We start from the raw sequence: 14225 nt of genomic DNA, 5'->3' as shown, positions 1-14225 counted from the left end.
AATAGCACCACCTGTTGGTCAGGATCGTCATAGTAAAGGAAACTGGATGTGTAGGCAGCAGTTTCTTCTCTTTGCTTATAGCTTATTGAACATGTACAGTTACCTAGAGGGAGGGATTAGAAACAGAGTACTTCAATCAATACACACATCAGGCTTTACATCCTGTGGGTTTAAATGTGGATTTAGATATTAGCATTCATGCTGTAAATGGAGTTTTTAAAGTATATAAAGACATGTGTGAGCACTATTGTTTCCTCTCCAATATGTAGTTACATTACTTTGATTTCCTGACTGATTTCTGCATTGATTTGGTCTCAAGGTGTGTTGTGTTTGTTTCCTGTGACAGGCTCTCTATGTAATTGGTTCATTGTAGAAATGGTGAACGCTGAACTATGACAGAGCAGGTGTGCTTTATTTCAGTGGTTCCCCGGAGTCACGGGGAGTCTTGCTATGGGTTGGTAATAAGTTTGAGGTGTCAAAGTGATTAATAAAAGAGGAAAGATTTTTTTAAAGGAAGACTTTTTTTAAAGGTTTTTCTTTAATCTTTGCCTTTTTCTTGTTAATTACTGAATATTTTTCTTTGAACAGGTCACAACTGGTGGACATATGCAACAGGAAACAAAAAATGTGCAGCAGTAGAAGCTGTTCTGTTTTGTTTTAAGGTGTTATGAGCCAGAAAGGTCTCTCTGCTCTATCTGACATCATTATAGCCACTGACGTCCTTTGTATTATTTGTATTTGTTGTATATTTTCCCCAATGCAGGCCGAGTGACAGAAACCTTAATTTTGTCAATAAATACTTGCATTGGAGCTACAACCCTGTTTCCAAAAAGGTTGGGACACTGTTTAAAACGTCAATAAAAACAGAACACAATCATCTGCAAACAGAGTGTGTTTACCTCCAGGGTGTACCCCGCCTCCCGCCCATTGACAGCTGAGATAGGCTCCGGCCCCCCCGCGACCCCGAAAGGGATAAGCGGCATAGAAAATGGATGGATGGATGATCCAAACAGGTGTTTTTGGAGCATTCCACATCTTTCCCAGTCTGTAGTTGCTCCTGTCCCAACTTGTTTGAAATGTGTTGCTCTCGTCAAATTCAGAATAAGCAGATATTTACAAAAATCAATGTGATCCTCTGTAAAATAAGACTGTGCCTGTGCCCAACACATTTATACACCCACACAGAAGAAACAAAGAAGTTCATGTAAAAATCAAGATTTTACTTTGAAGCTGTGGCAGTATTGTGTTTAATCAAAATTTCTTCATTTCTCTGTACCTTCTCTGTCTTCCCCTCCCTCCCTCCCTCCCTCCCTCCCTCCCTCCCACCTCTCCTTTGTCTTCCGCCCTCCAGATTTAATAAAATACAGAACACGAAGAACACGATGAAGAAGGACGGCATCAGCTCTCTGACCTACAGACTGGTTCAGGTCAAGAAGTATCCTCTGTACACAAACATCTCTGTGGAGATCGGCAAACCACCGCCCCGGCCTTTCAAGGGCTAGAGAGAGAGGAAGATGAGGGAGTCGACTCGCGTTGACTGGAGGGGAAAAGACGAGAAGAAGGGAGCTTATTGGAAGGAGATGAAGAGAACACATATCCTGAACATCTGGACAGATGTGGGAGTGAAAGAGGAAAAAGCCACAAGCACATCATGGTCGCTTTCTCCCTCTTTACCCCTCTCTCTCTCTCTCTCTCTCTCTCTCTGCTTTCTTTTTTTTATTTTGTAGATTTCAGCCATTTCTGTAACCAGGACTCAGGCTCTTTCCTCCTGCAACTTTTACAAGCAGCCAATGGCTTCACACCTCCTACCTTTACCAATCAGTGACTTCAGAGTTAAAGAGTGTGGACCAAAAGCTCAAATATCAGTGGCTGACCAGAGTTTGGAAGCCAGCGCTTTGATTAACAATGGTTTGTAGAGTGGAGGGCGTCCGGTGGAATATCGACAGAGGGTACTGACACGAGCTATTGTTGGAAAATTTCATGTGGAGCTGAAATACTGGGCGGCGTCGAGTGAGATTTCTTGGAATATTTGATCGAGGAAACATAATCAAAATGAAAAAAAAAAAGGCTTTTTACAGGATGTAAGGACAAGAGGTATGCCTGCTGGTTTGGAAATGAAATATCAGGAAAATAACAAACCTGGTGGACAAACAAACCAACGTCAGAAATGTTGCTTTCCAAGGATTGAAGTGATGGTCGAGAGAGTGACATGCTCCATGGAACTGAGTCTGATGGATCGCATATCAAAGAAGTCACTAACAGACGATGTAATAATGACGTTTTTGTCAGGGAGTCACCTGTTTGGATCTAATTACTCAATCAAATCCTCCGGTATCAATTAATGAATGTGTATTGTGCCTGCATCTACCGCAGACGACTCTCAAACAGTGCTGGGACGCGCTGATAAAACGTGTCCGTCAGCAGCAGCGAACTCCTGAGAACTCTCTTTTTGTTCTCGCTTTTTTTATATACAGACATGAAAACTTTGGAGACGGAAACGGATTTATCAGAGCGACGGAAAAGTTTCGCAACACCCGTAAACATATTGAAGATATGAAGAGGCTTCTCCAGCGCTGAATGCAGTGCGGTGGAACCGCCTCGGGAACGCGTTTGAAATGAAATCGAGGAACTGAAGACAACAAGGCAGATATATACTGACAGCTCAGTCATGATTGTAACCCCGTGTGGCACGTAGTGGAGATTAGGTTCCTGGAAACTTTGTTTTTTCACTCCACTTGCAGACAGGGTTTATTTTGGTAATCTGTGCTTTGAAGGTCTCTACAACACGCAAATAGCTGAAGGTACATTCATATTTCTTAAAGCACAGGCTCGATGAAGTAGAAATGTGCTTTTCTCATGAGAAAACTGGACATTTGGCATAATTTCTGGACATACTTGGTGCACAAAGGGGTTCCATCCATCCATTTTCTATGCCGCTTATCCCTTTCGGGGTCGCGGGGGGGCCGGAGCCTATCTCGGCTGTCAACGGGCGAGAGGCGGGGTACACCCTGGACCGGTCGCCAGCCGATCGCAGGGCACAAACACACAACCATTCACACTCACACTCACACCTAGGAGCAATTTAGAGTCACCAATTAACCTAATGAGCATGTTTTTGGTCTGTGGGAGGAAGCCGGAGTGCCCGGAGAGAACCCACGCATGCACGGGAAGAACATGCAAACTTCACACAGAAAGGCCCGACCCGGGAATCAAACCTGCGACCTTCTTGCTGTGAGGCACGCGCACTACCTGCTGCGCCACCGTGCAGCCCGCACAAAGGGGTTAAAGATCAGAAATGAGCTGTCAGGATAGAGTCATCGCTCGTGTTGTACAGGAAAAGGATTGCGGATACAAAAGCTCTTGTAACGTTTACACTGGCTCTGCAGACAGGGCTCGGTGAGAAGCGATGAGTTTTGGAGGTCATTTTTTAGCCTACAATGTAACCTGAAGTCAGACTTTTCTAAAGTATCACAGTTAATTAAAACTCATTTGAAACTGTTACTATGCCATTTTCTCTCTCTGCTGTCTACTTCTTTCTATCTTTGAGAAAAAGGCCATCATATCTGGAAAGAGGAAATTATAAAGTGAAGGTCTTCTGTGTTGAATTGTGGATTTTAAGGCGGTAATGAGAAGTTCTGGTTTGGGCGGTTTGACTAACATCTCTATTGCTGCTTCAGATATTATCACCGGCTGTCAGCTCTGCATCTGTTTTATTACACTTCTCAGATTCCATAAATTAATCAATTCACAGTCACATTTTTTATTATTGTTTTAATTTTAAAACTTTTTTGTGTCTCATATGAGTTTCATAACTTTCCCTGTGTGGAAAAAACCCAACAAAATCTTTGATAATGACTCCGTCGGTCACTCTGCTTCCTTTGTCTTGTTGTTCCTCGTCTCTGCTGTTGATGCTGTTCCAGCTGACGCCTAAACACCAAACTGATGCCTTCAGGGAACGTTATTTCTCATTTAAAGGTGGTCCATGAAGATTTGTGTTTTGAGTAACGCGTATTTGTTTCGGCTTCAGTCGAGATCTTGAAAACGGCCATACAAAATACCTGTCTGACATCTTAAACAGACAGATTTTATCTGTGCGCTGTTGTAACTGATCGAATTTTGCAACATTCAAAACAATCCGGAGCTTTTATTTTGGCGAAAACTGCGTATTTTTGGCCTCTTCTTTGGTCAGCCTTGGCACAAATGTCCCCATCTGTTTGGCTCTCCGTTATCTTCGCCTCGAGCCTGTTGGATGGTATAATACCTCCTCTGCTCAGCACGCGCTCCCTGCCACACACACATGCATTCATTCGAACTGTCTTCCCTTTTTTCTTTGCATTATCTCCTCTTTCATTGCCTCTTTCTTTCTTACTCTGCCAGTCCAGGCTGTGTGTGTCAATGGCACTCTGTTGTGCTTTGTGGTGGGCCCACTTCAGGCACAGCTGTGTCTCACAAGAGTGCTTCTCCTTTCAATAGATATCGACAGAGCCTCGCTTTGTGTCTGAATCTGTGCCACTTACTGTATCTTCATTTTTCTTTTTATTCTTTCTCTAAGCACACATCCCTGTTTGAGAATCCATCTGCCTCCCCCTTTTCTCATTCTCTGCTCACACTTTCTCTGACTACCCTTTTCCATTTCACCATTTCTCTTTTCCGTGTTTTGATATTTGAGCGCAGATCTTTCCTGGTGGGTTTCAGTGTCCTCGCTGGGCGGACTACCTTCTCTATACTGTTTACAGCTTACCCTGTGCAATATTACGGATTTGTATCAGATCTGCCCCACATCCTGCTTTAAAGTCATTGTTTTCAAGTGGGATATGAGGGGTTGGTTTCAGTTCAGTTTGTCATGCAGTCATGTCTTTGTTCCCAAATTGATTTCTTCATCTTTTGCCTCTAACTCACCTGATTTGTAATCCTTGTAAACAGTACACAGCAGATGTTGTTGCTTGGATTTTTTCCTGTTCTTGCAGTGTTAAAGGGGCACTCCAGTGATTCAACAGCATTAGGTGACTTCTGAGAGACACATGAAGAAAAACAAACTCAAAAACTGAAGCAGCAGAAGCTGAAATAACCTGATCCAAAAAGACTGGATCCTACATTTCCCATAATGCACCTCTAGAGCATCTTTCATAGAGCTGCAAAGTTGGAGGAGCTATTTTTGGCACCACTGTTTGCTGAGGTAAAACATTTCCTTTTTTTTTCTAATTTTTTTTTCAGTGTTATATAAGCATCAGGGTTGAAGTTCTTCAACTGTGTCAGGAAATACTGGATTCTTTGATAAAAAGTCAGGTACAAGCCTGTGTACATAATTACATAGGTGGAAAAATTAACTCCCACGGTGCAATTTGGCAGGAAACATCCAATCACAGACCCTAAGTTCTGTTACATGCAGGGCTAACAGGGCAGAAGCACGACTCTTGCTTGTTGGCTAATTTGCTGACGACAGTCCTTCTTCATAGCAGGGACAGCTGAGGCTCATGGGTATTGTAGTATTTAAAGGCATAACTAAAAGTGGTAATGGCATAAACCTGTAGGATCGTGACTTTTTGCAGTAGACTGCCATGTTTCCATGTGAAGTGACGCTGAGGATGTTGTTAAAAGAAAACTTGATTGGAATACAGAATGGGGAAAACACAGCAGGCGACATGATCGGGGTTTTATTTTTTTATTTCTTGCGTTGAAAGTTCCCTTCAGAGCCACAGAAGACTTTATACAGCTGTCTTTACAGGCTACAGTCGTACTCGTCGCGAGCAGTAAGCTGAACTGAAGTGCCCCTTTAAAATTCTAGCTTTGTCAAGGCTACTAACAAATAACAGACAACCCTTTATGAGGTCAGCAACGTGAAGAAAAGTACAAGCTGAGGAGTGACAGTTATTGAAAAAATGAAAGATATAGCAAGAGAGACGCGGACCCAGTGTGTATAAACAGGAAGTCGAGATGTAGATGTAAACATCAGCACAGGAACTCAGCAGAAATAGTATTTGAAACGTTTCCTTTACTCGTGAATAAGAACAACCGCGAGGAGCGTTTGATGTTTCTCATTGGACTTTTGAAGCTGATCCAGTTGGGAAGCAAACCTCAGGTGGTTGAGTATTTGAAACGTTTCCTTAAATACGCTTTTTGCTGGTCTGCTGCAGAGAGCAGACAGGACTTTCAGGCCTGATGGGCATTTTTAAACATTTACTGTATCTGTAGCTATGGTTTTTTTGTACATTGAATGTTGAAAATGTTATATCTTATATAGAATGCATTATGTCATATCAAACCTACTTTTTCTATACAATCAATAAATCTGATGGTTAAAGATTAAACGATGGTGTTGTCAGTTAATTGCTGTGTGTGTTTTACTGTGATTACTGTGATCTGGTGGATGAATAGAAACTTCATAAGAAATTAGTTTTCACCTGCAGACTGAGGTAACATCAGCAGTTTTTGCCAAAACTGTTTGCTGCTGACAACCCACATAAATCTGTTGTTTTTGTGTCGTCATTGAGCCGCTGGACTGAAATGCTCTGCACCACCCGGTGGATTACATTCAGCTTGACTACTTTCCTGTCCTTCCTGCCACCTTCCCAGCAGTATAAATTTATATTTAATGCCACAAAGTAAAGGTATCTCTTTGCCTCTCTTTTACCTTCTACTTCTTTTATTGTTTTGCGGGGAGAGCTCGTCCCAAACTGTCAGCAGAAAAGCTCTGCAGGGAAATCAGGGAGGCACACTCTCAGAGAGGAGCCCAACTGTTCACAAAAACAGCAAATTGCTCACAGAAAGTGAAAAGACGCAACTCAGGAGGAAACACAACGCGACAGGTTTTTAACGGGCATGAAAAGGTGTTTTAATTTGGAATATTTTACAAGATGACTTGGTAAAGCTGGGGCATATTAACAGCTTGACACACAAAATGATTTGTGCATGTTATTCAAACCAGGTCCCTTTTATTTTAAGCATACTGAAACTCAGCTTGAATGAATAGTTAAGAATTAGGAGGAGAAGATAAAATAGCTTAGCATAAAGACTGTAAATGAGGAAACAGCTAGCCTGGGTATGTCCAAAGGTAACAAAACCGACCTATCAATACCTCTGAAGCTCTCTTCATCCTATGTCTTATTTGTTTAACCCATAAAATACATATATAATACATAATAACATGAACCAAGGTGTAAACACCAGTGGAGACTCCAGGAATCGACTAGACCTGACCATAAAATAGTCTGGCACATAAAGCCTCATAACACATTTTACGCTTTGGTTTCTGTACAGATTAAATAAATGAGATAGATGAGATATAGTGTGTTTCTCAGTGAGCTTTAGAGGTGCTTGTTGGTGGATTTTGGTAACTTTGGACAGAGCCCAGCTAGCTGATTCTTCCTGCTTTTAGACTTAATGCAAAGCTAAGATAAAAGGCTGCGGGCTGTCGCTTCAAATGCAGGGAAAAGTTATGATAGAAGTATTAATCTTCTCATCTAACTCAGAGCAATAAAACCAATCATTACACAAAATGTCATGCTATTCGTTGAACCTCGTTTCTCTCTGATTATTCAGGAATTAAAACGATGCCGTGGGAGAACAGTTTTCACATCTTATTCAGTCCCATTCTTTGAAGATGCTGTAAATACAGCACGAGTGTATTCATTCCTAAAGTATCCTGATAAAATAAGATCCTGAAGGTGTTCGTAACCCTAAAAGTTTAAACTTAATCCCAAACGTTGCACAAAGCAGCTTTTCAGGGAGAATTAACGCAGTGAAACTTGTCAGTTGTGTTGATATACTTCATGCAGCTGCAGCTTGGGAGCCTTAAATATGCAGTAAAGCAAACGCCACTGCAGGCTCCAACTCTGCACATAAACATATAAAAAGATTATTTTTGGTTTCCATTCAAAGGTCCCTCATGATTAAAGTGGTAGATAGTGACAAATAATAGAAAATGTGCTGCATATAAACCTGTATACAATGACACCTAATGCTACCTTTCCTCATACACTGAAGATCACTCTGAAGGAAGTAAATGACAACAAGGAAGGCCGTCTGTACGAGAGGCTGCACATGCTTAATTAGAGATCGTTGCTCCTGCTCTACAGTGTACATGAACAAATAACATTCCCTTAAAATGAACCCTGTTTTCAAATAACGCCTGTGTCTACATCTACAGTACAGTCGTATGTTAGGCCATAGTCTCATACGTTATGTTTCAATTAGCATGGAGACTGAACTGCACAATTTATAGTACAGTTACAAATTGTTAATCGCTTTGCTGAGCCATTTCCTAGTCTAAATTGCATCACAGCTGCGCATGCATTAGGGTGCTGCATCAAACCGTGACAGGTCAATTACAATTTTTCATCATCCTATAATATCATTGGCTTTGTTATGTTAGTTGTTTCCCCAAGCAAGTGCCTGGAGATTAAAAAACACCTCCTGGGAAAACAGCTTCTATAAGCTTGCTTAAACATAATGAAAATCAAACTTTCTGAAGAAACTGTGGACAAGCAGATACAATATAAAAGGGCGAATGTGGTCACCTCTCAAGGGTCAAGTTTGTTTTCTCTTCTTCCTGACAGATTTCTTAAATTATGGATTTTTCTGTAGGAGTACAGACGTTCGGCACAAGGACTGAGCGTGTTTGAGGCTCCGCAAATCAAACATCTTAGTTTTACATCACAGCTGTGGTCCACATTATTAAATAGAGAGTTTTAATCCTGTTTTCATTGGTTTTCAAGGAATTCATCCTCTCAGCTGGTGGGATAAAGGCTTATCTGCTCTTCTTTACATATGGCCATATTAACCTTAGGGGTCCACAGAGTAAAACATTTGCTGTCGGGCCCCTATTGATCATTCACCAACCACCCACTATGCATTGTGTTTGTACCAGCCACTACTTCTGTGCTGGCGTACAGTAATACTGCCTGGCCACAAGGTTTCTGTGCCTCAGTTAGTTTGTGGTAACTTGATCAAACACAGCTTTATTTTGAATTTTGCACCATGGAGGCACAAAATAAACTAACATAATGAAGGTCTTACATCCAGATACCGACTCTGAGCACGACAGGACTACACTGATACGCAGCGAAGCTGCAGCTTTGATCAGTCTGTGAATCAGCCTTGAATTTCCACCTGTAATATGCAGCTAAGGCCTGATAATGGGCCAGCCTTGTCCACCAAAGTGTCAGACTCAGCCACCTTGTGGGATGGCAGCTGACCTGTTCTGATGGCTTTTGGTATTATTTTTAAAATGATTTCTTTGGTCCTTGTTCAGCTGTTGAGTTGAAACTTGAGTTTTTGAAGTTGCAGGTTGATGTCCGGTTCTATCGCTGACATGCACAGGACGCTCGGCATGCTCTTAGAGATGGAGGATGAGGAGATGGTAAGTCATCGGGGATTGTACGTTAGAGGAACAGCTGCTTCTCCGCTGACGGAGTGAATCAGTTTTTCTGGGTGGACGGTTGTTCGGGTGTACAGTTTTTGAGGCTTGAACAGGTGGCGAGACGGTTTCCCTCCCAGTAGCCGGCGTCCTGGCCATCGTGACAACGGCACTTGGTGCAGGAGTCGACCCAGGTGGGCTCTCCTGCGGGAATCACCTGGCTGCGTGAGGCATTAACGTAGCAGTTGGGACCTGCAGGGAGACGTGTAAGAAAGGTAAGTGTAGCCGCAGCTGAACAGATGCAGCACACAGGGAGGCACATAAAGTGGAGAGTATTGTGCACGCACACTCATCCCTGCATGCAAATGATCAAACATATTATAGTCGCATTTGTCAGTGGTGCTCATGCAATAGAGAAGATAAATCTCCTGCTGGCCCTCTTTTTTTTTCTGGCTATGTGGAACTCACCATCCTGGCATTCAGGGCAGCATTTCCCGGGCTGGTAGACGGGGTTGACACATGGAGGAGGGGCACAGTCTGCAACTAGACAGCGGGCGATGCCATCACTGTCACAAGTGCACTGCTCACATTCTGATGGCTGGAAAACCGCACACACATATACACAAACAGCGTGAGGCTCAGATCAGATTTCTAACCAGTGCCCCTCACCAAGTCCTCCTCATGCCATCCCAAAAGGGGGCGCCATTTACCTCCAATTCCCTGCTGTAAACTCCAGTTACATACCAGCATGCCATTCTGTATTTCACTGGTTCAGAGATTTGGAACAAAATACACTGAAAAAGATGTATACAGGCTTAACCTCACACAGTTATAAATACAAGCTTAGAAGAACTGTTTCATGGGTGTCAGCTTAATTTTAAAAATACGCTTCATCACAGATGCACATTTGAATGACACAGAGGTCACAGAAAAGAGTGAAACCCCCCCGAAGTAGACCAAGAGAGCTGAGGTTTACAAATAAACAGCATGGAGCTGCTGCTCACCTTTGCTTCTGTGATGTCTGTGTGACAGACACTTCAGTCATTAAAATCTAGGTACTGCACATTATCTAAAGCTCACCTTTCTGCAGAATAAACCCTGACGTTAAGCCCTCGGTGTCTGTCAAAATGCTTTTAGTGTCCTTCTCTAACATTTCTGCTAGACATCAGTCCTATGCTGTACATAAAGTTTTTACAAATACACTGTAGTTTAGAGTTGTGCAGCGACATTTAAACCATTCCTTAAAGAAAAACATGATTGACACCAGAGCTCTGAAATGCTGCAGTATTCAGTATTGAGGGAGTACACACAATTTTGGACCTAATGACAATGCGTGGACCCCTCTGCAAAACAAAGAGGCCTGCAGTCTACTTCTGTGACGCCTTTAAAAAAAAGTTAGGAGCCAACACAAATACTGGCAAAATTACTCCATATTTTTCACCTGTAACCTTTTTGAAACTATGTCTGCTGATGCTCGTCTAATCACAGCTTTTAAGAGTGGACATGAGCAGTTTGGGGAAAGAGTGAGTCAGGCTGTTTAAAGCACTTTTAGAAACCAGAAAACATTTAAAGCCTTTCGATAACGAGAGTATCTACAAGGCCATGCAGTCTCCATCCATGCTGGAAGCCATCAGTGGTCATCCCCATCTTTGTAAGTTATCATGTGACATCGCTTTCGGGCTCACCTGGAAGTTCTGCCCCAGTTCGTACACCACTCCCCGGTACTCACACCCGATCTTCTCGCACCTGGGGCAGCAGTCGGTGGGGTAGTGGCTGACATGGATGCACGCCGCCGGGAGAGAGGTGCACTCAGTGCGGGAACATGCGGAGCCCTCGGCGGTGCACTCACACTGGGTGCAGTGATCGGAGTCCAGAAAGTACCATTCCCCCACGAAGTACACGCTGCCGTTGGCCTCGCAGGTGCTTTCCTGCTGTCCGGCCACTGAGAAGCCAAAACCGGCCTGTGCGCAAAGCAGCAGTGCCAGAACGGCCGTGCGTACTTTGCGCTCCAAGGACGGACGCTCACTGAAAACCATGATGATTTATTTGATTCACCCTGTCCGATACAAAAAGTTAACAAGCACGTTAGTGGACTGAAACGTCCACTGTAGTCCAGATGGGATTTGGTGCAAAGATTACCAAGTTTAGAAAAACGTGTATTACATTGTTACTGAGCGCAGAGATCCTTGGCGTTGCTCTCCCTCCGCAGCGGTCTACTGGGGCTGTGCACACTTCTGCACGGAGCCCGGAAGGGGGTGGAGGTTGGGGGCAACAGGAGGGAAAGTTGCATTCATTGCCTCTCTTAGAGTTCAAGCGCCATCCTCAGATGCAGCCCGTCCCTTGCCCAGATTACCATCTTGAAGTGTGTTAGTCCAGACTTTTATTGAAGCAGGTGGTCTCGTGTGTAATTACGTAAATTAAACACAGAATAGGTAATTGCTTACTACTTTGTTGCATTGCGTCATTCTGCGTGACATGTGTTGCGGTTTCGTTTTAATAGAAGTCAAACGTGAACTGTGTGTCAGTGAAATAAAAGACTCATATTTAGAATTCTAGAAACCAACCGTTGACTTTCTGAACGATCTCGCGATATCTCCTCTTAGCAACCGGGATGTTTACCCTGGATACCATAGCCTTACTACATACAAGAAACCGTTAAAGGTGAGCCCCTGTTTCTCTGTAGCAGCGCAGTAAACTCAGTTTTATTAACTTTTATTAACTTTTGTCGTGTACTGCACAGGCAGTGCTATACACATTGAACTCTTGGCTTTTGTCAAATGTTGGGTTTTTATTCCACAGGTAGTCAGACGGTTAGCTAGCTAACATTAGCCGTGCTGCACTAGAATAGATACTACTTTTTCTGCTAAGCTAACATCTCTCATTCAATATTGTGGGCAAAGCTGATTATATTAGAAAGTATGTCTGGAACCTTAGCAACCTGCTAACATATAAAATGTTGGTCAGAAGTGGATGAACTAGCTTTTACTTTAATAAAAGTCACCATACAACCATATAAAATGCACCATTACAAGTAAAGGTGCATCCTGCATTCAGAGCCTCACTGAAGCAACAGTATGGAAGTATATCTAGCTCAACTGCTTTCCTTTAAGCAGGCTGTCAGAAGTTGTACAGTACACACTCATAATGCTGCAACATTACATTATATTATTGTATCATATTAGTTGATTTATGATATCATATTAGCATTAATGTGTAATCTTGTTTTACTGTTTTAGCTGGACAGGTGGTGTTGTTTTGAGTAGAGCTGCAATAATAAGTAAATTTTTTGATTATCAATTAATCATTTTAGCATGAAACATGACATGAAATACTACATGAAGAACACTCAAGTTCCTTAAAAATGTGCTTCACTCAGGTCCTTCATTACATTCCACCACTGGTGTCAGTCCTGTGAACCTCTCCACGTTATGGTGTGTATTGTTTTGTTCCTGTAGATTCTTTCCATTCCTTCACCCCCAGATTGCCAATCTTATGCAGTCTCCTGATGGAAACCAGCTCTGGTGCCCCAGCCAGTCTCTGTGGAGCCTGATCGCTGAACATGTAACTGGGTCAGAGCTGCCAAAGATCCGTGCAGCACTGGGCCACTCCCTGGTTGACATGTATACAGAGGTGCACTCTGAGGTAAGAGGGTTGTTATGACTGCAAAGCCTCTTATTCCCTCCGTCAAAATATTGCTACATGCTTGACATTCTAGTTTCTCTTTAAATTCAGCCAATAAAACTTGTTTCACCCTCGCTGTTTTCTTCGTTCAGAGTCCAGATGCTGGGTCTGTTTCTGGTAGGATTCACAAGAATACCATCACACCATCTACAAGAATTTCCTTTTGAGCTTGGTTTCAGGCTGAGTCAAAAATTTGCCCAGCTAAGCATTCTTGCCCAAACAATTTATGAACTGTGGTGTCAAGTTGTGTATGTGTGTGTTAGTTTGGCTGCATACACTCATTAATTACAATTCCCGGACCTCCTTATAAAAGTTAAATGTGGGTTAACTGGCACCGTGCTGCAGTGAAGTCCAAGTGTGAGCCAGACAGACATCAATATTTACTCAGGCCCGCTAAACTCTTGGCCCCAACACCACTTGCATGAAAAACACACAAAAAGGCCTCCCCCGAGAAAGACTTGGAGGATCGATGAGAAAAATCCACAGCTGAGGAGGAGTGTTACATTTGGAAAAAAGTCAAAGTGTCAGTACGATCACACACTACATGTGCACACTACATGCACACGCCATGCTTTTTGTGAAATTACTTCTCCGCATTTGACCCATCCTGGAATGTCGTTCCTCCGCGGCGAACCGGGACCTTCTAGCTGTGAGGCGACAGTGTGTCCACCGTGCCACCGTGCCACCAGTAATTGCTGTAGCTTGATATGATATGGACATAGAGCCTATTTTGACTGATCTCCAGATCCCAAAGTCACATCATCAAATGGTTTATCCACAATCCAAACCCCAAAGACATTCAATTCATAGTACATGAAATAGAGAAAAGCCTAAAATACCTAAATGTTTGAGCAATTATCAAAATAGCTGCCAATGAATATGTTGTTGATTGACTGACTGATAAGCCAGCTCATCGCTTCAGCTGTAAATGAAACTCACAACGTTACAGCGCTTTGAAAATGACCTTAAAGCCAAATGTGAAGAAAGGCTGCCGAGTCCACTGAGGGAACATTCCTCTCGAGCTGAATTACATAAGAGAGGTCACGCCGTGTGCACTTAAGACCAAATCTGTCGCTGTAGATTTCACACAGACACAAAGCGCTCCTTTCCGTAGGATATAAAAATCTCTGAATTTGCTCTTTTACGTCTCACATAGCGTCACATTCCTTGCTTTTCCACTCTCGTACAT

At 42.8% G+C, this 14225-nt stretch overlaps 3 protein-coding genes across 4 annotated transcripts in view; 2 read left to right on the top strand and 1 right to left on the bottom strand.

The window, feature by feature from the left end:
* Positions 1–5353, top strand: part of b4galt2 (UDP-Gal:betaGlcNAc beta 1,4- galactosyltransferase, polypeptide 2) — a 172979-nt gene extending 167626 nt beyond the window's left edge. For both annotated transcript variants that reach the window (XM_070973854.1, XM_070973855.1), the window contains exon 8: positions 1352–5353. In XM_070973854.1, coding sequence (XP_070829955.1) covers positions 1352–1502 — 151 coding nt within the window. In that variant the 3' untranslated portion in view covers positions 1503–5353. The remainder of the gene's footprint in view (positions 1–1351) is intronic.
* A 318-nt stretch (positions 5354–5671) lies between these two features.
* Positions 5672–11579, bottom strand: LOC139338644 (von Willebrand factor C domain-containing protein 2-like). The gene is made up of 3 exons (XM_070973856.1): positions 11041–11579; positions 9824–9953; positions 5672–9607 (listed from the first exon to the last, which is right to left on the bottom strand). Exons 1-3 carry the CDS (start codon positions 11389–11391, stop codon positions 9417–9419), a joined length of 672 nt encoding a protein of 223 aa, XP_070829957.1. The 5' UTR covers positions 11392–11579; the 3' UTR covers positions 5672–9416.
* Positions 11580–12372: 793 nt separating this feature from the next.
* Positions 12373–14225, top strand: part of ccdc24 (coiled-coil domain containing 24) — a 31876-nt gene continuing 30023 nt past the window's right edge. The window contains exons 1-2 of the mRNA XM_070974043.1: positions 12373–12386; positions 12811–12997. Coding sequence (XP_070830144.1) covers positions 12373–12386; positions 12811–12997 — 201 coding nt within the window. The remainder of the gene's footprint in view (positions 12387–12810; positions 12998–14225) is intronic.

The sequence above is a fragment of the Chaetodon trifascialis genome, chromosome 11, assembly GCF_039877785.1.
Source record: "Chaetodon trifascialis isolate fChaTrf1 chromosome 11, fChaTrf1.hap1, whole genome shotgun sequence".
Taxonomy (NCBI): Eukaryota; Metazoa; Chordata; class Actinopteri; order Chaetodontiformes; family Chaetodontidae; genus Chaetodon; species Chaetodon trifascialis.
Note: the sequence above shows the minus strand (reverse complement) of the source record. Positions and strands in the feature narration are given on the sequence as shown.